Source organism: Mandrillus leucophaeus, unplaced genomic scaffold (assembly GCF_000951045.1).
Source record: "Mandrillus leucophaeus isolate KB7577 unplaced genomic scaffold, Mleu.le_1.0 Scaffold1143, whole genome shotgun sequence".
NCBI classification, from domain to species: Eukaryota; Metazoa; Chordata; class Mammalia; order Primates; family Cercopithecidae; genus Mandrillus; species Mandrillus leucophaeus.
The window spans coordinates 255,496-277,819 of record NW_012099688.1 but is presented as its reverse complement, the minus strand read 5'-3'; the positions used below and the strand labels follow the sequence as shown (position 1 = coordinate 277,819).

The window sequence follows — 22,324 nt, the reverse complement described above, 5'->3', positions numbered from 1 at the left end:
ATTCTTTCCCTCACTGTTTTGAGATGCTGTATTTACTACACATTAAAGAATACTCTTAATCATGGTGTCTTATTTCCACGGAGCAGGTGCCAAACTATTTTGAATAGAGCAATATTATATAGACAGATAGATATAGATGTTTCTTATGCATTTTTTCCTGCTTTTTAAAACGTATACTGGGTGTTATTTAGGTTTTTACTTATTCCAGATAAAGTTGAGAATGCTTTTGTAAAGTACACAATACACTAAAGATCAAAGAGAAAAAATATACTCAAAAATTTGTTGATCTTCTTTTAGGGATTTTGTCTTCCTAAGAAAGGTACAGATGGACTAAATGTATTTCCATTTAGTCAAGCAATTTTAATGTCACAGAGGAAATAATATGTGACATTTATTTTCTTCTTTCGGATTATTGTAGCTCAGTCAGAAAATCGTTACTGCTTTAACGATTTTGATGAAGTAGCTTTCCTGTGGCACCTCCCCTTTTTCCCGCTCCCAAAGAATCGCAGATAGTGTCCAAGTCTTTTTGTATCGATGAGATCTACTTCCTAACATTTATAGTGCAACTGACACGCAGCTGAACTCTTCTTGACGCGTCTGTGTCTAAACTGCACACACGCTGCACACAGACCTCCCCTGCAGTGCATCTCTTTGGGGCGCCCTGGGAGAGCCAGGGCTGCAGGAAGCTCCCGCACCAACTCCAACGGCATCTGCCCACTGCCTAGCGGGGCGCCTCTCAGCCAATCCCGAAGGGTTGCTCGCGGGGCCTCACGGGAAGGGTAGTTTTCAGGTTGGGCGCCAACACCGTCAGGCTTTGCGCGCTAGCTGCGCGCATGCCTTGTCCACCGTCTACCTGTGCGTTTCCGCCTTTCCTTTTGTTTTTCTCAGGTTTTGCGTGGGAGGCGGTCGCGCGATTTCAAGGGTCTACCAGCTCTTCTACGGCGAATGCAACCAGATGAGAGAGTGAGGTAAGCCTGGGTGGGTTGGGCAGGGAGGGCGAGGGGGCCCCGCGCGACTCCGGGGGCGGGCGGCAGGGGGCCGGTGCCAGGTGGCGGGGAGGAGCCAGGAGGACCTCACAGGGGAAGCCGGGGACGGCAGGGCTACAGCATGTCTGCCAGGACGCTAGGCCTGTTCCTTAAAGGCGCAGTCTCTGTCCAGAGCGGGCCACACCGCGTGTGTCGCCCCCGTTTGTAGGGGCCGCAGAGGAGGGCATGTGCGCTTACGTGGTCCGTGCGCTGAGCCTTGCGGGAGGGGCAGTTCTTTGGTCAAGCGGGAGCGGGTGTGCTAGGGCGCGACCGTACCTGAGCGGGGAAGGGCGAGTGCAGTGGCCTGCCCCACCGACGGACTCCGTTCCACGTTCTGCATTCGTCCTCTTTAGGTTCCGAACTGCCCTCCAGTCAGGTCTATCACTGCATCTTGGTATTTGCTGTTCCTCTGTTCTGACTTGATCTTGCACTCAGGAAAGATCTTCAAGAATTACCTAATTTTGGCTTGGCGCGGTGGCTCTTAGCACCTGTAATCCCAGCACTTTGGGAGGCCGAGGTGGGTGGATCACCTGAGGTCAGAAATTCGAGACCAGCCTGACCAACATGGTGAAAGCCCGTCTCTACGAAAAATACGAAAAGTAGTTGTGCGTGGTAGCGCATACCCGTAATCCCAGCTAGTGAGGCGGAGAATTGCTTGAACCCGGGAGGCAGAGGTTGCAGGTAGCCGAGATCGCACCATTGCACTCCAGACTGGGCACCAAGAGCGAAATGCCGTCTCGGGAAAAAAAAAAAAAAAAATACCTAATTTTGCCTCATTTGTTAGAAGAAAAATTTTTTTTTGTTTGTTTGTTTTGTTTGTCAAGGTTATTGACTTGTTTAGGATCACAGTTTGTTAGTAGGGAAGACTAAGTCACATCTGACCCCTAAGCCAGTACTGTCTACTTTTCCATACACGTCAAAGCAAGTTTAAAATATCCCTTTGAGAAATAGCAACAAAGTTAGACGAAAAAATTAAAATAGATTTTTTCTTTGAAGCACTGCTGCTTATGGCTTTCTGTGGAGTCACTCACCAGAGGTTAACATTACTGGGAAAATCAATAGCTTAGTCCTATTTTTTACAATGGTTTTAGTGTTAATGTTCCTTCATTAAATATATTGTTAACTTGTTTAGCCAATATTATCATTATACATTTTTTGTGAACACCGAGGGAGATTGAAATCCTTAGGAAGCAAATATTTACTTTCACCTGGTGAAAAATCTTGTGCCCAAGAGCTGCATAATTATGTTGGAGTTATATTAGGGTGGTCTTTCACCATTTCTACCTCCTATTCCAGAGTGTCAGAGGACATTGATATTCTCTCAGAGGGAGCATTTTACCTAGTGGGTGTGTATGGCTTCTTAGGGCAGAAGAATCAGGGAGTTGCCAGGCGGGCCAAATCTTTCATAATCCCATTCCTCTTTTTCTAACTTAGCTGTATCTTCAGAGTTGTCTCCGTCTTTCCAAGAACAGAACAAAATGAACAAGGTAAGTTGTTTATTTAATTCCCTACTTTATTTTGCAGTGGACTTTGTGAAATTTGTAAGAGTCAATATGGTGATGTTTTTGTTTTTTTGTTTTTGTGTGAGATGGAGTCTCGCTCTGTCACCCAGGGTGGAGTACAGTGTCTCCTTCTTGATTCACTGCAACTTCTGCCTCCCGGGTTCAAGCAATTCTTCTGTGTCAGCCTCCCGAGTAGTTGGAGCTGCCGGCTCATGCTGCCACGCCTGGCTAATTTTTTGCACTTTAATAGAGACGGGGTTTCACCCCGTTGCCCAGGCTGGTCGCGAACTCCTGAGCTCAGTCTGTCTGCCTTGGCCTCCCAAAGTGCTGGGTTTACAAGCATGAGCCACTGTGCCTGGCCAAGAGTCAATATGTTAAGATGAGAAATTAGTAATAGATAAAAATTAAACTTCCCAGAAAATATAAAGTAACAGATCAACAGCAGGGCCAAGTTAGAGTCAATAAGTTGAGCTTCATATGTTTCTTATGTTTTCAACAACCACGGCAGAAAGGAAGACACTGGATACAGACAGACTCCTCTGAAGACACAAAGACTTCCTGGCAGATACCTTTTTTGGTCATAACATAGGGACCTATAGTGAATAACCTTCCAGTGATAACCCTGAAATGAGTGCAGCCTATTGACTCAAACTGCTTTCTTAATTTTTATTTTACACAGGTTTCAATTTTCTTTTGGATGTAGTTCAGTTTTTTTTGATCAATAAATTAAAATGTATTTTAATTTTAATTAATTTATTTTTTTATTTTTTTGAGACGGAGTCTCGCTCTATTACCAGGCTGGAGTAGAGTGGTGCAATCTTGACTCACTGGAACTTCTGCTTCCAGGTTCAAACAATTCTCTTGCCTCAGCTTCCCGAGTAGCTGGGATTACAGGCACGCGCCACCATGCCCAGCTAATTTTTGTATTTTTAGTAGAGACGGGGTTTCACGATGTTGGCCAGGCTGGTCTCAGTCTGCTGACCTCGTGATCCACCCGCCTTGGCCTCCCAAAGTGCTAGGATTACCTATTTTAATTTTTAATGAATCTTATTTCTACATGTGTAGCAGATAGACAGAAAACCCCTTAAAGTTTAAATATAGAACTTAATAAATTATTACAAATCCATGGTGCAAATAATGAATACATAGGTCAAAACAAACATTGCCAGCACTCCTGAAGCTGCCGTCTTGTCCCCCTCACAATCCCGACACCTCCCTGCTCATTCACTCATTTCCATTTAATCTGTGGCTTCAGTGGCAGAGTTGAGTAGTTGTGACAGGAACCTTTTGGCCTGCAAAGCCCCAAATTTAATGATGTCTGTTTTTTTTTTTTTTTTGGAGAGAGTCTCACTCTGTCACCCAGGCTAGAGTGCAGTGGTGAGATCTTGGCTCACTGTAGCCTCTGCCTTTAGGGCCCAAGGGATTCTCCTGGCTAAGTCTCCCAAGTAGCTGAAATTACAGGCACGTGCCATCACACCTGGCTAATTTTGTATGTTAGTAGAGACGGGGTTTCACTTGGCCAGGCTGGTCTTGAACTCCTGTCCTCGTGATCCACCTGCCTTGGCCTCCCAAAGTGCTGAGATTACAGGTGTGAGCCATGGTAACTGGCCAAATATTTAATGTCTGAGTTTTTACAGAAGAAGTTTACCAATCCCTAGATTAGTTTATTAAGTTTATTGTTGGTGCTGTGTACTATTTCAGATGACTTTTCCTGCTTTGAGGTCATGAAGATAATCTCTTTTGTTATCTTTTCAAATATTTATTGTTTTGGCATTCACATTTATGTCTCTTTCATTGGAATGAGTGTCTACTTTTGTATGAGATAGATGTCAGATTCCTTTTTTCATACGGTTAGTGTAGAATTATTTTTGAAAACACCATCCTTTCCCCACTGTTTTACATTGTGATATTTGTCATCAATTATGTGTTCATATATGTCTGTGTGTTTTTTGGACTATGTTCTGTTGGTTGGTTGTGCCAGTACCACACTTGGTGAAATAGCGTCTACTAGTGGGTTTAACACATTTTTTTCTTCAGCAATATCCTGGCTCTTCCTAGTTCCTTGCATTTCCATACAAATGTTGTTAGTATTCATAAAATAACTTGCTGAGACTTTCTTTGGGGTTGAATTGAACCTATATATAAATTTGGGAAGAATTACTTACCTTATTTTTTGAGACAGTGTCGTCCAGGCTGGAGTGCAGTGGTGCGATCTCAGCTCACTGCGACCTCCACCTCCCGGGTTCAAGTGATCCTCCTGCCTTAGCCTCCCGAGGAACTGGGATTACAGGCACCCACCACAATGCCTGGCTAATGTTTTTGTATTTTTACTAGCAACGGGGTTTCATCATGTTGGCCAGGCTGGTCTTGAACTCCTGACCTCAAGTGAGCCGCCTCCCTTGACGTACTAGAATTACAGATGCGAGCCACCGTGCCTGGCCTCCAGTTCCATTCCTGATTATTTTCCTTCCTCAGTTTTCTGACAACCGTCTGATTTTCTCTTGATGTCTTTGAACACCACTATATTATAAATGTCTCTGTAGTCCTTGTTTCATTCTTGATTCTCATATTATGCTTCTTTTTTTTTTTTTTTTGAGTTGGAGTTTTGCTCTTGTTACCCAGGCTGGAGTGCAATGGCGCTGACCTTGGCTCACTGCAACATCTGCCTCCCAGGTTAAAGGGTTTCTCCTGTCTCAGCCTCCTAAGTAGCTGGGATTACAGGTGCCGGCCACCACACCTGGCTGTTTTGTATTTTTAGTAGAGATGGGGTTTCACCATTTTGGTCAGGCTGGTCTCTAACTCCTGACCTCAGGTGATCCACCTGCCTCAGCCTCCCAAAGTGTGGAGATTATAGGCGTGAGCCACCGCACTAAGCCTATGCTTCAAAGTTAATATATTTAGGACATGTCTTGCTAGAATACTGTGTCCAACCTATTTTGCCCTAACTTTTCCTGGTTTACGTGGTGGCCCTAGTATCTGGGCAGCTGTTCATGGGGATAGGCAGAGGAAACATTTTTTTTCTTAATTAATTGGTGACCACATTTTGTTGCTCTGTCTCCTATTATCTGTGCCCTATTTGCATCCTGGTTTCTTCTACAGTAGTTTATGTAAATGTTGTTTTGTCCCTTGCTGTTCTCAATAGAATTGGTTCTTTAAACAAAACCTGATCACGTAATTTCAGTATATGCTCACATCTCATCTTTGGCTCTCCCTTTTTCACAGCAGTGATCCCTAAAAGATGCGCCCTAGAGGATATCCAGAACAATCCTATTGGATGTCTTCTCCTATGTACTCCACAGATGTTTCAAGTATAATACTTCCAAAATCTTTCCATTTTCTCTACATCCTTATTATTATCTCTGAATTAAAGGATTAGAACCCAGAATATGTATTGTGATGAAGAAAATGTCAGGCTCTTTACATTTTTAAATCCAAATGAGAATTAAATTGGAATTCATAATAAATGTACTGACAATTTATTTCTGTGATTTGTAAATATAAATCTGTAGTTCTCAGTAATATTCTTGAAAATGGTAAATGATCAAATACTCTGGAGACCATTGGTCTAAAATTACTCTATAACCCATTTCCTTGACTTTTTTTCTCAAGATAGCACCAGGCCATCTCCTGTGCTGTCTGTCTTTTTGTTAATGTCTGCATTGTGTTGGAGGCCCTCACCTATGCTTGTATCATGGCCCCATGCTTATGAAGAACGTAACAGAGTGTTCTTCATAATTTAACCAACAGCTGTACTTCCTCAGTGAAGCTCAAAACAGAGCTAACTTTGTTCCTAATATTAGTCTATTGTGTTTGTACTTTCACCTTAGTACTTGTAACATGTTACCACATATATTTTCTTATCACTCTGTGTGTTCTTTGATCACAGGAAGATTTTTATTAATCTTAGTATTTCCAGCAGTGATGATAGTTCCAGGTACATTGTAGGAACTTCATGATTTCTTTTGCATGAATTAATATCTTAATGCATTAATGGCAGAATATTTCTGTTATGATTTCTTTTTTTCCCTAAAAGTACAAAGCAAAACAAATATTCTATGGATAATAATCGTGGTAAGGATTAGCCCATACTTCTTTTTTCATGCCACCTAATTCTGAACATTTCAGGTAGAACAGAAGTTCCAGGGGTCAATATCATTTAAAGATGTGACTGTGGGCTTCAGCCAGGAGGAGTGGCAGCACCTGAACCCTAGTCAGAGGGCTCTGTATAGAGATGTGATGCTGGAGAACTACAGCAACCTTGTCTCAGTGGGTAAGGTCTGTTCAGTGTATCATTCTAAATAGCATTTGTTTATTCTTTTGATTATGAAGCATATGGACAGTCTGTATAGTTTAATGATATTTAAGGTTAGGCTTCAGGAGTCAGTGTTGATTGATCACCTTTGAGCACCAGAAGATACTTGTGTTCACTTCTCCAGTGAAAATGTTCCACTGGCAACTTGAAGCAGCCCCAGAAGCTTCTTCCTGCTTCAAAGGCCTGAAGTCTAGACTGCTTGATCCAAATCCTAAATTATTTCCTGTTAACAGGGTATTGTGTTCACAAACCAGAGGTGATCTCCAGGCTGGAACAAGGAGAAGAGCCATGGCGACTGGAGGAAGAATTCCCAAGCCAGAGCTTTTCAGGTGAGTTAATATGTACTGCACAGATTCACATCAGGGGATTTGTTGTTTCCAAGTAGTTTCCAATTCAGGGATTGGCAACTTTGGGACATTTTTCAAGAACATCTCCATAGGGGTCCTAACCTGTGGAAGTGATGGAGAATACCTAAATCAAACCTCCAGACACTACTCACAAAATTCTTCCTTTTTGAATCATTTTTTTGAATGTTTGCTATTCTTACACGTGTCAATAGTTGAGTCTTTGCCCACCTCAACTTTACTTTGTTATCATATCTTTTCTTGGTTATCATTTTTCTTAAAGCACTTTCAGTGTCCCACCTTACCTCCATTGTTTTGTGTTTATTCTGTTGTCAGAATTTTTTATACACTCATTTTTAAACTCAGCAAATAATTTTTGAGTACTTGCTGTGTGCTGGGAATATAATGATGAAAAACATTAGGCTGGGCGTGGTAGTTCACACCTGTAATCCCAGCGCAGGTCAAGGCAGGCAGATCACTTGAGGTCAGGAGTTTGAGAACAGCCTGGCGAACATGGAGAAACCCCGTCTCTACTAAAAATACACAATTAGCTGGACGTGGTGGCAGGTGCCTGTAATCCCAGCTACTTGGGAGGCTGAGGCAGGAGAATCACTTGAACCCGGGAGGCAGAGGTTGCAGTGAGCTGAGATTGTGCCACTGCACTCCAGCCTGGGAGACAGAGCGAGACTGTCTCTCAAAAACAAGTACATAAATATAAAAAATAAAAATAAAAAATTATGTCTCTAAGTATATTATGTATACTTATATGTATATGTATATGTATATTAAATGTTCTGTGGTTTTGAAGACACTGATAGAAATTAAAGGAAGTTAGATTGGCTGAATGTGGTACTTTAAGGAACAGTCAGGGGAAGCCTTAATGAGGTCAACATTAGAGCAGAAACTTGAATGAAATGACTGTGTGAGCCATGAGGATTCTGCCCCTTTTCAGCAGGGGTAGTTGCAGCTTCTAGCCTTGGACAGGAATGTGCTTGGTGGTTTTCAGGAATAACCAAAAAGTCACAGTGGCTGAAGGGAGGGGTTGATTGAAGGCAGCTGGAGTCCAAAGGTGAGCCTATCATAAGCCTTACTCAGTTAATTTTACTTTTAATTTAGTGGTGGATTTTCAGCAGATGAGCAACATCTGATTTATATTTCTGTAAGATCTTTCTCACCTCCTTAGAGGAAATATTGGGCATGGCCTAGGGCATAGAGAGCGCATTAAAGGCCTGTGGTAATTTTTCTTATGAATGATTGTGGTAGCTTGGACAAAGCCGGAAGGCAGGAGGGAATGGGAAGAGGTTTGATTCTCAGTATTTGGAAAGTGGGGCAATAACAAAAGAACTAACATTTGTAACATCAGAAGGAAGGGAAAGAGGTGTTTAAAGTATTTGAAGAAGTAATGGCTGGACCTTCTCAAATTTAGCAAAAGATATAAAACTACACATTCCCGAGTCTGAAGTAACATCAAATAAGTTAAGTCCATGGCAAACTCACACTGTAATTAAATTTTTGAAAACTAAAGACAAAAGTTTTCAAAGTAGCCAGAGAGAAACAGCACATTCTCTACAGGGAATGACGGTGGGTTTCTCTTCTGAAACTATGGTGGCTGGAAGGAAGTAGTATATTTTCTCAAGTACTGACAGGTAAAGCACTATCAAATAAAAAATCTGTGTCTTTTGAAACTATATTCATGAATAAAGGGGAACTAAAGGCATCATTAGACAGCGAAGCTAAGAGAAAATGTTGCTAGCAAACCTACCTTTAAAAATTGACTAGCAGTTCTCTAAATAGAACGGAAATAACACAAGAAGGCTTGGAATGCAGGAAAGAAAGAAGATTGGAGGTTGGCAAAAATGGGGATAAATATATTTTTCTCATGAGTTTCTAGAATCATTTTTGATGGTTGCAGCAAAATGCTCCGTATGTAGGGGAAACACTTAAGACAATTATATTTAAAAGTGGGGAGGGTAAAGGGGCCTAAGTAGAATGAAACTTGGTACATTTCACTTGAAGTGGTAAAATGCCTGATAGAGTGTAATAAGTTACATATGTACATTTTTATACCTAGAACAACTACTGAGAAAACTATAAAATGTGGTACACTTAGAAATACTGTAAATAAACCAACATGGAATCTAAAGGAATATTTAGGTAACTAATAGGAAAATAAGGAAAAAGGAACAGATGAATGGAAAACAGAAAACAAAACAAATAGCAGCCTAGCAGAGCAATATTTACCTTAAATGTAAATAATCAGAGTACACTAATTAAAATATAAATTGGCAGAGTGGAAAAAACGTAAAACATGATTCTAAAATTTTTAATTTTTGTGAGTACATAGTAGGTGTATATATTTTTGGGGTACAGGAGATGTTTTGATACAGGCGCTCAATGTCTGGTAATCACATTAGGGTAAATTGGGTGTCTATTCCCACGAGTATTTATCTTCTGTGTTATAAACAATCCAGTTATACTCTTTTAGTACATTTTAAAATGTACAATTAAATTTGACTATAGTCACCCTGTTGCGCTAGCAAATATTAGGTCTTATTCATTCTTTCTAACTTTTTTTGTACCCTTTAACCATCCTCACCTTACCCCCACCCCACCCCACTACCTTTCCCAGCCTCTGGTAACCATCCTTTTACTTTCTACCTCACCACCACGAGTTCAGTTGTGTTAATTTTTAGCTTTCACAAATAAATGAGGACATGCAAAATTAACATTCTGTGCCTCCATTTCCATCTACTTTGTTGCATATGACAGGATCTCTCATTCTTTTTTATGGCTGAATGGTACTCCTTTGTGTATATGTACCACGTTTTCTTTATCTGTTTATCTGTGAATGGACACTTAGCTGTTGTGGACACTTAGCAGATCTTAGCTGTTGTGAACAGTGCTGCAGTAAACATGGGAGCAGAGATATCTCATTGATGTACTGATTTCTTTTCTTTTGGGTATGTACCTAGGAGTGGGATTGCTGGATCATATGATAGCTCTATTTTTAGTTTTTTGAGGAACTTCCAAACTGTTCTGTTTCAGCCATATGAAGTGAAAACCACTCTGTAAGTGCTCACGTGACTCTTACTTCCTGTGAAACTGCTTCTTTTGTGTAGATAGTTGTCAATTTTAGTCTTCCTGCAAGGGAGTGGGTATGATAGGTGGCGTTCTCTATTCCACCATCTTGTTCCACCCATCCTAAAAATATTTTCTTAGGAAACTCATAACATAGTGAACAACATAGGTTGATAAAGTATATAAAAAGATAAACTGTACAAACAATCAAAACAAAGAGTGACACTGTTAATATCAAATACAGTATACTCCAGAACAAAGAAAATTATTAGACAGAAAGAACATTATGTAATGATAAAAGGATCAATCCAACAAAAATGCAACGATCCTAAATGTGTCTCTAGCAAATCTCAAAGTACACAAAACAAAACTGAGCTGAAAAGAGAAAAGCACATTTTAAATTGTAGTTGGAAAATTCATCACTCTTAGCAATTGGTAGAATTACTAGCCATGATTACTGGCAGATATAGAAGAACAGGACAGCAACATCAGCCAACAGGACTGAAGCAACATTGTAGAATAGTGCTCAACAAGGCCGGGTGCGGTGGCCCACACTTGTAATCCCAGCACTTTGGGAAGCCGAGGTGGGTGGATTGCTTGAAGTCAGGAGTTCAAGAGTAGTCTGGATAACATAGTGAAACCTTGTCTCTACTAAAAATACAAAAATTAGCCAGGCATAGTGGCGCATGCCTGTAGTCCCAGCTACTTAGGAAGCCAAGGCAGGAGAATTGCTTGAACCGGGAGGCGAAGGTTGCAGTGAGCCAAGATTGTGTTACAAAGCTTAGGTTACAGAATGAGAATCTGTCTCAAAAAAAAAAAAAAAAAAAAAAGAATAGTGCCCAACAACAGCAAAATACAATTTTTTTCTCAAGTGTCCATGGAATATTCAGAAAGATAGACCATATCCTGGGCCATAGATAAGCCTTGGCAGATTTAAAAGAATTGAAATCATTCTGAGTATGTATGTTTTCTGGCCATAATGAAACCAAACTACAAATCAGTAATAGAATGACAATAGGAAAATATTTAATCATTTAGAAATTAAGCATCAGAGTTTAAATAAAGTCTGGAGTGAAGAAGAGACCTCAAATTCAATAGTAGAAGCGCGTAGACTTAATGAAAATGAGACCATACCATATCAATATTTGTGGGAGGTAGCTAAAGCAGTGCTGGTAGAGAAATGTATAGCACTAAATGCTAACATTAAAGAGGATAATAGGTCTCAAACCCATAATTGACTTTCTACATTAAAAAACTAGCAAAGAGCAAAATAAAACCTCTGTTAAGTAGAAGGAAGAAAATACTACTGGAAGCAGAAATCAGTAAAATTGAAAATACGAAAAAGTAGAGAAAACTAATGAAGCGTAGGGTTTTTTTGGAAAAAAATCAATAAAATTGATAAACGTCTAGCAATATTGATTAAAAATATAAAATGAGATGACAAATCATCAATATCTGGAATGAAACAGGGAATATCAATCCGCTATCCATTTAACAGTATAATAAGGGAATCTTGTCAACAACTTTATGCTCATAAATATGACAACATAGGCCAGGTGTGGTGGCTCATGCCTGTTATCTCAGCACTTGGGGAGGCCAAGGCGAGTGGATCACCTGAGGTCGAGAGTTCGTGACCACCCTGGCCAACGTGGTGAAACTTTGTCTCTACTAAATATACAAAAATTAGCCTGGTGTGGTGATGCATGCCTGTAGTCCCAGCTACTCAGTAGGCTGAGGTAGGAGAATGGCTTGAACCCAGGGAGTGGGCGGTTGCAGTGAGCTGAGATTGTGCCATTGCACTCTAGCCTGGGCAGCAGAGCAAAACTCTGCCCCCGCGCCCCCCCAAAAAAATGACAACATAGAAGAAATGTAGCAGTTCTTCAGAAACTACAAACTGTTACAACTCAATCAGGGTGATACAAATAATTTGAATGACCCATAGGTTTTCATAAAAGTTGACATAATTTGAATCAAAGAATTTAAATTTTAAATAAAAACCTCCAAAAAACCAATTTCCGAGTACAAGAGAGTTGTAGTCCTCACTAGAGAATTCTACCTAACATTTACACAAGAATTAATGGTGATTTTATATAATGTTCTCAGAAAATGGAAGCAGAAATATTATTTATTTACTTATTGAGATGGAGTCTTGCTCAGTCACCCAGGCTGGAGTACAGTGGTGTAATCTCGGCTCACTGCAACCTCTGTCTCCCAGGTTCAAGTGATTCTCCTGCCTTAGCCTCCTGAGTAGCTGGGACTACAGGCGCATGCCACCATGCTCGGCTAATTTTTGTATTTTTACTAGAGACGGGGTTTCACCATATTGGCCAGGCTCAAACTCCTGACCTCGTGATCCACCCACCTCGGCCTCCCAAAGTGCTAGGATTACAGGTGTGAGCCACCGCGCCCCGCCAAGAGGGAACACTTCTTAACGCATTTAAAAAATTATTTTGATGCCAAAACCATACAGACAGTACAAAAATTATAAAACTACAGACCTATGCCTCTCATAAATTTTGTAGCAAAAATCTTTAACAAAATACTAGCAAATAGAAAAGAGTCATGTAAAAAGTATACACCATAACCAAGTGGAATTTACTTGAGTTATGCAAGCAAGGCTGGTTTAACATTCAGAAATCAATCAGTGTGATTAACCCACCATAGGCTAAAGAAGAAAAATTACGTACCATCAGTTAATATAGAGAAAGCATTTGACAAAATGCAATATCCATCCATGGTAAAAACTCTCCATACTAGACATTGAGAGGATCTTCCTCAATTTGATAAATGAACATGCACAAAATATCTATAGCAAATATATTTGCTGGTAAGATGAATGCTTTCCCTGTAAAACTGAGAACGAGGCAAGGATGTTTGCTCTTGCCAATCTTACTGATTATAGTACTGTAACTTTTATCAAGCACAATGAAGCAAGAAAATGAAATAGAAATCATACACATAGAGAAGAAATAAAACTGTTTATATTTACATATGACATGATTATATATGTAGAATATTACAAGGAATCTTAGAAAATAAAAACCTCAGGCCAGGCACAGTGGCTCATGCCAGTAATCCCAGCACTTTGGGAGGCTGAAGTGGGTGGATCATCTGAGGTCGGGAGTTGAAGAGCAGCCTGACCAATATGAAGAAACCTTGTCTCTATTAAAAATACAAAATTAGCTGGGTGTGGTGGTGCATGCCTGTAATCCCAGCTACTCGAGAGGCAGGAGAATCGCTTGAACCTGGGAGGCGGAGGTTGCGGTGAGCCGAGATCATGCCATTGCACGCCAGCCTGGGCAACAGGAGCAAAACTCTGTCTCAGAAACAACAACAACAACAACAAATGAACAACAACAACAACAACAAATGAAAACCTCCCAGAATGAATGAATGATTTCCAAAAAGTTTCAGGGTCCAAGATGAACACATACAATCAGTTTCTCTCCACTAACAATGAACATATGGAAATCTAAATTAAAAACATAATACCACTTATTCCATAGGAAATTAAATACTTTGGTATAAATTGAACAAAATGTGTATAGGACTTTTGTGCCGAAAATTACAAAATGCTGATGAAAGAAATAAAAGAAAGAAATGGAGACACATGGTCTCTTGATAGATTGGAAAACTCAACTTAGTAAGTATGCCATTTCTTTCCAAATTGATCTGTAGGTTTAATGGCATTCCTGTCAAGATTCCAGTAAGGTTTTTCTCAGCTTTAAATAAACTTATTCCAAAATTTTTATAAACAGTCAGAGTCATAAACAGTTGAAACAATTTTGAGAAAATTTTTCTCAAAAGTTTTGAGAAAAAGAATAGTAGGAATTACCGAATCCAGTGTTAAGGCTTATTACATTAGTCTCCCCTTTTCTGTGGTTTTGCTTTCTGCAGTTTCAGTTACCTGAGGCCAACTGTGGTTCAAAAATATTAAATAGGAAACTTCAGAAATAAATAATTCCTAAGTTTAAATTGCATGCTGCTGTGAGTAGCATGATGAAATTTTGCACTGTCCTGCCCAGGACATGAGTCAACCCTGTGTCCAGCATACTCAGGCTGTATATGCTACCCATGAGTTAATTACTTAGTAACTGTCTTGATTATTTACTGTCATGATATGTGTTCAGGTAACCCTTATTTTACTTAATAATGGCCCTAAAGAGCAAGAGTAGTGATGGTAGCATATTGTTACAACTTTTCTCTTTTATGATGATGTTAATTTCTCCCTGTCCCTAATTTATAAATTAAACTTTATCATAGGTTTGTATATTTAGGAAAAAAACCATAGTATTTATAGGGCTCAATACTATCTGAAGTTTCAGGCTTCCACGGGGTGTCTTGGAATGTATCCCCCTTGGATAAGGAGTGACTACTGTATGCATATATTAATAGCTACAATAATTAAGAGGACAGGATGTTGGTAGAATATACACATTAGTAGAACATACACATAGAAAAATGGAAAAGAATAGAAAACCTCAATATTGATTATGCTGTTATAGACTACATGTTCACATCTCCCCAAAATTCATATGTTGGAGCCCTCACCCCCAGTGTGGTGGTATTTGGAGATATGGAGCCCTTGGGAGGTAATTAGGGTTACAGTAGGTCATGAGGGTGGGGCCCTCAAGATGACGTTAGTGCCTTATAGGAAGAGTAAGTGAGCTTGCTCGCTCTCCATGTGCATAGAGGAAAGGCGATGTGAACATACTGTGGCTGTCTGTAAGCTGGGAAGAGGCCCTCACCAGGCCCTGGCCATACTGGCATCCTGATCTCAGACTTCCAGCATTTGGAACCGTGAGGAAATAAACTTCTGTTGTTTAAGCCACACAGTCTGTGGTATTTTGTTATGGCAGCTGAAGCTAAGACATTTTCAAACTGTTGACAAAAATGCAAAAGAAATTCAGTCAGGTATTCAGCAAATGATGCTGGAGCATTTTAACAATATCTTGTTTTGTGTCTGGCAAAATATATGTAACATGAAATATTCCATTTTAACAGGTTTTAAGTGGCATTGCACTCACAATGTTGTATAGCCATTACCACAATTTCTAAAACATTTTCATTATTTCAAACAGAAACTCTATTGCCATTAAGCAGTAACTACTCATTCCCGCCTCCCACCAGCCTATGGTAACCTCTTATCTAGTTTGTCTCTGTGAGTTTTGACTGTTGTGAATATTTCATGTCAGTAGTGTGACAACATTTGGCCTTTCATGTCTGCCTTATTTCACTTAGCATGATGCTTTCAGCTTTCATCTGTATTGTCTGTATTGTAACAAGTATCAAGACTTTCTTTTCTGGCTGTTTAATCCATTCATCTGTTGATGTACAGTTGGGTCGTATGTATACCTTTTGGCTGTTGTGAATAATGCTTCCATGAACACTGGCATATCATTATCTGCTCAAGTTCCTGTTTTCATTTCTTTTGGATATAAACCTAGGAGTAGAATTGTTTTATCAAAGTGTATTTCTTTTAGCATTTTGGGGTACCACTGAATTATTTTTAATATGTGTGTGTATATAGATAGATAGATAGATATTTGTTTTTGAGACAGTCTCACCCTGTCGCCCAGGCTGGAGTGCAGTGGCACGATCTCGGCTCACCACAACCTCCGCCTCCTGGGTTCAAGTGATTCTCCTGCTTCAGCTTCCCGAGTAGCTGGGACTACAGGCTTATGCTGCCATGTCCAGCTAGTTTTTGTGGTTTTAGTAGAGATGAGGTTTCACCATGTTGGCCAGGCTTGTCTTGAACACCTGACCTCTGGTGATCCACCCGCCTTGACCTCCCAAAGTACTGGGATTACAGGCGTGAACCACCGCACCCGGCCTTACTTTTTCTTTTGTTGCTCATGCATTTTATGTCATAGGTGAGAATCCATCAACAAAACCAAAGTTTTCCTTTAAACATTTTATTGTTTTAGCTCTTATTTTCAGTTCATTTTTGTATATAGTCGAAGTAGGGATCTAATTTTATTTTCTAAGTTTATTTTCATGTGGAAATCCAGTTGACCCAGCATCATTTTTTGGTCATTTGTCATCATTCCAAGCAGAAACTCTATCGCCATTAAGCAGTAACTACTCATTCCCTCTTCCCACCATCTTTGGCAACCTGTAATCTGTTTTGTCTCTGTGAGTATGACTGTTGTGAATATTTCATGTCAGTAGTGTGACAATATTTGGCTTGCATCAACTGAAAGAAAAGGCTTTTCTTTCTCCCAGTGAATAGAATTGACACCCTTGTCAAAAATCAGTTGGCTGCAGGTAGTGTATTTTTGGGCTCTCACTTGTATTCTGTTTGTCTGTATGTCTATACCTGTGCCATGACCACACTGTTTGGATTACTGTAGCTTTCTAATAAGTTGTGAAATTGGACATTTTGAGTCCTCTGACATTGTTCTTGTTTTTAAAAATCGTTTTGGCTATTCAGGGCCCTTGTAATTCCATGTGACTTTAAGGATCAGCTGTTTATTTTGGTAAAAATGCTGATGGAATTTTGATAGGGATTGTGTTAAATCTGTAGATCATTTTGAATGGTATTGTCCTTTTAACAATACTACATCTCTCAAACTATGACCATGAGGTACTGTTTCCTTTATTTATGCCCTTTTTAATATTTTTCATCAGTATTTTGTAGTTTTCAGTGTACAAGTCTTGCACCTTCTTGGTTAACTTTGTTTCTAGATAGTATTTTATTTTTTTAGATGGTGCTGTAGATAGAATTGTTTTCTTAATTTTCTTTTCAGATTGTTCTTTTCATGTGTGTAGCAACACAACTGATTTTTGTGTGTTGATGTATCCTGCAACTTTGCAGAATTCATTCGTTAGCTGTAGTGTCTTTCTTGTAGATTATAATCTATCTTTAGGATAATGTCACCTGTGAGTAGACATAGTTTTACATCTTCCTTTGCAGTGGATGCCTTTCTTTTTCTTGCTTGGCTGGAACTTCTACTGCAGTGTTAAATAGCACTGGCAAAAGTGGGTATTTTTGTCTTCTTCCTGATGTTAAGAGGAAAGCTTTCATCAGTGAATATGATATAAAGCTGTGAATTTCCCATAAATGCCCTTTACCATGTTGAAGAAGTTCTATTCTGTTTTGTGTTTTCTGAATGTATTTATCCTGAAAGGGGGTTGGATTTTGTCATCTGCCTTTCCTGCATCAACTGAGATAATCATGTCCTTTTTTAACTTATTTTATTAATGAAGTGTATTACATTGACCTTCCTTCCTTCCTTCCTTCCTTCCTTCCTTCCTTCCTTCCTTCCTTCCTTCCTTCCTTCCTTCCTTCCTTCCTTTCTTTTCTTTCTTTTCTTTCTTTTCTTTCTTCTTTTCTTTCTTTCTTTTTTTTGTCATTGATTTTCTTATGTTGAACCACACAAGCATTTCCAGGATAAGTCCCCTTTGGTCACTTGGTCATGGTATATAGTCCTCTTAATATACCATTAAATATATTTTACTGGTGTGTTTGTGTAGCTTTGTATCTGTATTCATACGCATCATTCATTCATTCATTTATTCATTTGCATTTTTTTTTTTTTTTTTTAAGAGACAGAGCCTCACTCTTGCCTGAGCTATAGTACAGTGGCACAAGTATTGCTCACTGCAGCCTTAAACTCCCAGGCTCAAGTGATCCTCCCCATTCAGCCTCCTGAGGGTACTACAGCTGTATACCACCATGCCCACTATGCCCAGCCTTTTTTTGTGTGTGTGTGTGGAAACAGGATCTCACTATGTTGCTCATGCTGGTCTTGGACTCCTGGCATCAAGTGATCCACCTTGGCCTCCCAAACCTCTGGGATTACAGGTACTATCCACCATGCCCAGCCTCAGTCTAAAACTATTAACTGTAGGAACTGTCAGTTTCTCCCTTGCATTCTGTCAGTGTTTGCTTTACATGTTTCAGAATGCTGCTTGGTACATATATAGTTATAATTTTTATAGCTTATTGATGGAACGACCGTTTATTCATATATAGTATCCTTCTTTATCTCTTGTAACAGCTTATATCTTAATCTATTTTGGGTGAAATTAGTATAGCCACTCCAGTTCTCTTTTGGTGGCTGTTTTCATGGAATATTTTTTATCAGCCTTTCAGTTTTAATTTATTTGTGTCTTTGGATCTAAAGTCAGTTTGTTTTGGACAGTGTGTAGTTAGATCATGTTTTTAAAAAATCTATTCTGAAGCTGGGTGGTTCACACCTGTAATCCCAGCACTTTGGGAGGATCTCTTGAGCCCAGGAGTTGGAGACCAGCCTGGTCTACAAAGTGAGACTCCATTTCTACAAAAAAATAAAAATAAAAATAGTTGGGTGTGGTGGTATGCGCTTGTGGTTCCAGCTACTTGGGAGGCTGAGGCAGGAGGATCCCTTGAGCCCAGGAAGTCAAGGCGGCAGTGAGTCATGTTTGTGCCACTGCACTCCAGCCTAGGTGACAGAGCAAGACCCTGTCTAAAATAAATAAATAAATAAATAAATAAATAAATAAATAAATAAAATAAAATCCATCCTGCCAGCCTCTGCCTTCTGATTGATGAGTTCAATCAATTATCAATTAAAGTAATCACCGACAAGGAAGCACTTCTGCCATACTGCATTTTGTTTTCTGTACGTTGTATACCTTCTTTAGTCCCATATTCCCTTTATTACTGTATTCTTTGTTTTTTGTTGATATATATATATTTTTTTTCCGAGACGGAAGTCTTGCTCTGTTGCCCAGGCCGGAGTGCAGTGGCACGATCTTGGCTCACTGCAAGCTCCTCCTGGGTTCAAGTGATTCTCATGCCTCAGCCTCCCAAGTAGCTGGGACTACAGGTACGTGCCACCATACCCAGCTAACTTTTGTGTCTTTAGTAGAGATGGAGTTTTGCCATGTTGGCCAGGCTGGTCTTGAACTGCTGACCTCAAGTGATCCACCCGTCTCGGCCTCCCAAAGTACTGGGATTACAGGCCTGAGCCCACTGTGCCCGGCCTGATTTTTATAGTGAATCATTTTTATTCCCTTCTCATTTCCTTCTGTGTGTATTTTTTAGATATTGTCTTGGTAGTTAACCATGGGGATTACTTTCACATTCTAAATTAATGGCAAACTAGTTTAAATTGATTCCTTCCTAACTTCAATATCTTATGAAAACTTTGCTTCTACCTAGCACGTTACTCATCCCCTTTATGTTGTTGTCACAGGTTACGTCTTTATACATTGTATGCTTATAACATAAATTTATATTTAGTTCTTATCCATTTATCTTTTAAGTCCCGCATGAAGTAAAAAAATGGAGTTACAAAGCAAACATACAATGACCCTGGCTTTTATATTTGTCTGTATAGTTAACCTTATTGGAAATCTTTATTTTTTCCTCCAGATTTGAGTCTAGTTTCTTTTCATTTCATCTTGAGAGACACCCTTCAGTGCTTCCTGTATAGCAAGCCTGGTAGTAACAAACTCAGCATTTGTTTTTCTGGGATTGTCTTCATTTCTCTTTCATTTTGAAGGACAGTTTTACCAGCTAGAGAATTCTCAGATGATAGTTTTTTCTTTCAGGAATTTATATGTGTCATCCATATGTCTTCAGGCCTTCAATTGATTTCTAAGGAGATATCAGCTCCTAATATTAATGAGGATCTCTTGTAACGTAAAAATGCCACAAAACTTTCCCACCATTTGAAGTTGCCTTTTTCCTGATTTAGCATTTACTTGGTTACTGTAAACCTTTCATTGTTTTCCAGAGTTCAACAAGGTTGATTTTTATAGTTCTTGTTTTTTGGTGTTTCTGTGGGGAGACATTTTGGAGCTGTATACGCCACCATTTGGTTATGTCACTCAACACTGTTAACTGAATGGACCTGTTGTCCATTCAAGAATGACAGCAAAATGAGATATGCAAAGAAACAGGAACAATGTGACCCATGCACAGGACTAACAACAGGCAACACAGTAATATGGTTTCCATTTAAGTTGGCAGAAAACGGGTTATCTGGTGCAGATCAGTGTGTGTTGTGTAATTTGAGGAAGAGCCAGTAAAATAATGAAAAATGAACAAAACCTTGGGAAACGGGTATCACTAGTTGCACCAGCATATACAAATGGGAGTATCAATATGAGAGAACAGAAAGGGAAAGAAAAATTTTTTGAGGAATTCGCAGAAACACCCACAATTTGTTGAAGAACACTAATATATTCATCCAAGAAGCTCAACAAACTCATAGGAGGATAAATGCAAAGAGACTTATACCCAGATATGTCATAATGAAAGATGCTTTTATCATGCTCTTGTGTAACCTGCCTTATAAAAGTGACAATACAAGTGCTGGTGAGGATTTAGAGGAACTGAATTGTTCATACATTTTTGATGGCATGTGAAATGCTACAGTCGTTCTAGAAAATAGTTTGTCAGTTCGATTTAAAACTAAAAACAGCATACATCTGTGGGGGCATGCCCAAGGTGGCCAAATAGGAACAGCTCCAGCCTCTAGCTCCCAGCGTGAACGACACAGAAGATGGGCGATTTCTGCATTTTCAACTGAGGTACTGGGTTCATCTCACTGGGGCGTGTTGGACTGTTGGCGCTGGTCCGCGAGTGCATCCCGACCAGTGAGAGCTGAAGCAGGGCGAGGCATCGCCTCACCTAGAAGCGCAAGGGGGAAGCGAATTCCTTTTCCTAGCTAAAGGAAATTGAAGCACACAACTCCTGGAAAATCGGGTAACTCCCACCCTAATACTGTGCTTTACCAAGGGTCTTAGCAAACGACACACCAGGAGATAATATCCCACACCTGGCCCAGAGGGTCCCACGCCCACGAAGCCTTCCTCATTGCTAGCACAGCAGTCTGAGATCTAACTGCAAGGTGGCAGCGAGGCTGGGGGAGGGGCACCCCCCATTGCTGAGGCTTAAGTAGGTAAGCAAAGCCCCTGGGAAGCTCGAATTGGGCGGAGCCCGCCACAACTCAAGGAGGCCAGCCTGCCTCTGCAGACTCCTCCTCTGGGGACAGGGCATAGCTAAACAAAAAGCAGCAGAAACCTCGGCAGAGGTAAATGTCCCTGTCTGATAGCTTTGAAGAGAGCAGTGGATCTCCCAGCATGGAGTTTGAGATCTGAGAATGGACAGACTGCCTGCTCAAGTGGGTCCCTGACCCCTGAGTAGCATAACTGGGAGACATCCCCCACTAGGTGCAGACTGACACCTCACACCTCACATGGCAGGGTACACCCCTGCGATGAAGCTTCCAGAGCGAGAATCAGACAGCAGCACTCGCTGTTCAGCAATATTCTATCTTCTGCAGCCTCTGCTGCTGATACCCAGGCAAACAGGGTCTGAAGTGGACCTCAGGCAAACTCCAACAGACCTGCAGCTGAGGGTCCTTACTGTTAGAAGGAAAACTAACAAACAGAAAGGACACCCACACCAAAACCCCATCAGTACATCACCATCATCAAAGACCAAAGCAGATAAATCCACAAAGATGGGGAAAGAGTAGTGCAGAAAAGCTGGAAATCCAAAAAATCAGAGCGCATCTCCCCACCAAAGGAACGCAACTCATCGCCAGCAACGGAACAAAGCTGGCCGGAGAATGACTTTGACAAGTTGAGAGAAGAAGGCTTCAGTCTATCACACTTCTCAGAGATAAAGGAGGAACTACGTAACCAGCATAAAGAAACTAAAAATCTTGAAAAAAGAATGGATGAATGGATAACTAGAATAATCAATGCAGAGAAGACCTTGAAAGAACTGACAGAGATGAAAACCATAACACGAGAACTACGTGACAAATGCACAAGTTTCAGTAACCGACTCGATCAACTGGAAGGAGGAGTATCAACGATTGAAGATCAAATGAATGAAATGAAGTGAGAAGAGAAGTGTAGAGAAAAAAGTAAAAAGCAATGAACAAAGCCTCCAAGAAGTACGGGATTATGTGAAAAGGCCAAATCTGCATCTGATTGGTGTGCCTGAAAGTGAGGGGGAAAATGGAACCAAGTTGGAAAACACTCTGCAGGATATCATCCAGGAGAACGTCCTCAACCTAGTAAGGCAGGCCAACATTCAAATTCAGGAAATACAGAGAA

At 40.2% G+C, this 22,324-nt stretch overlaps 1 protein-coding gene across 14 annotated transcripts in view; it reads left to right on the top strand.

Annotated features, from left to right (window-relative positions):
• Positions 1-614: 614 nt before the first annotated feature.
• LOC105551833 (zinc finger protein 33A) overlaps positions 615-22,324 on the top strand; it is a 55,952-nt gene continuing 34,242 nt past the window's right edge. For 2 of the 14 annotated variants that reach the window (XM_011997269.1, XM_011997264.1), the window contains exons 1-4: positions 615-968; positions 2,460-2,512; positions 6,653-6,797; positions 7,073-7,168. In XM_011997269.1, coding sequence (XP_011852659.1) covers positions 2,504-2,512; positions 6,653-6,797; positions 7,073-7,168 — 250 coding nt within the window. In that variant the 5' untranslated portion in view covers positions 615-968; positions 2,460-2,503. Of the gene's footprint in view, positions 969-2,459; positions 2,513-5,749; positions 5,829-6,652; positions 6,803-7,072; positions 7,169-22,324 lie in introns of all 14 variants that reach the window. The other 12 variants (XM_011997255.1, XM_011997274.1, XM_011997246.1 and 9 more) reach the window with 12 other exon arrangements.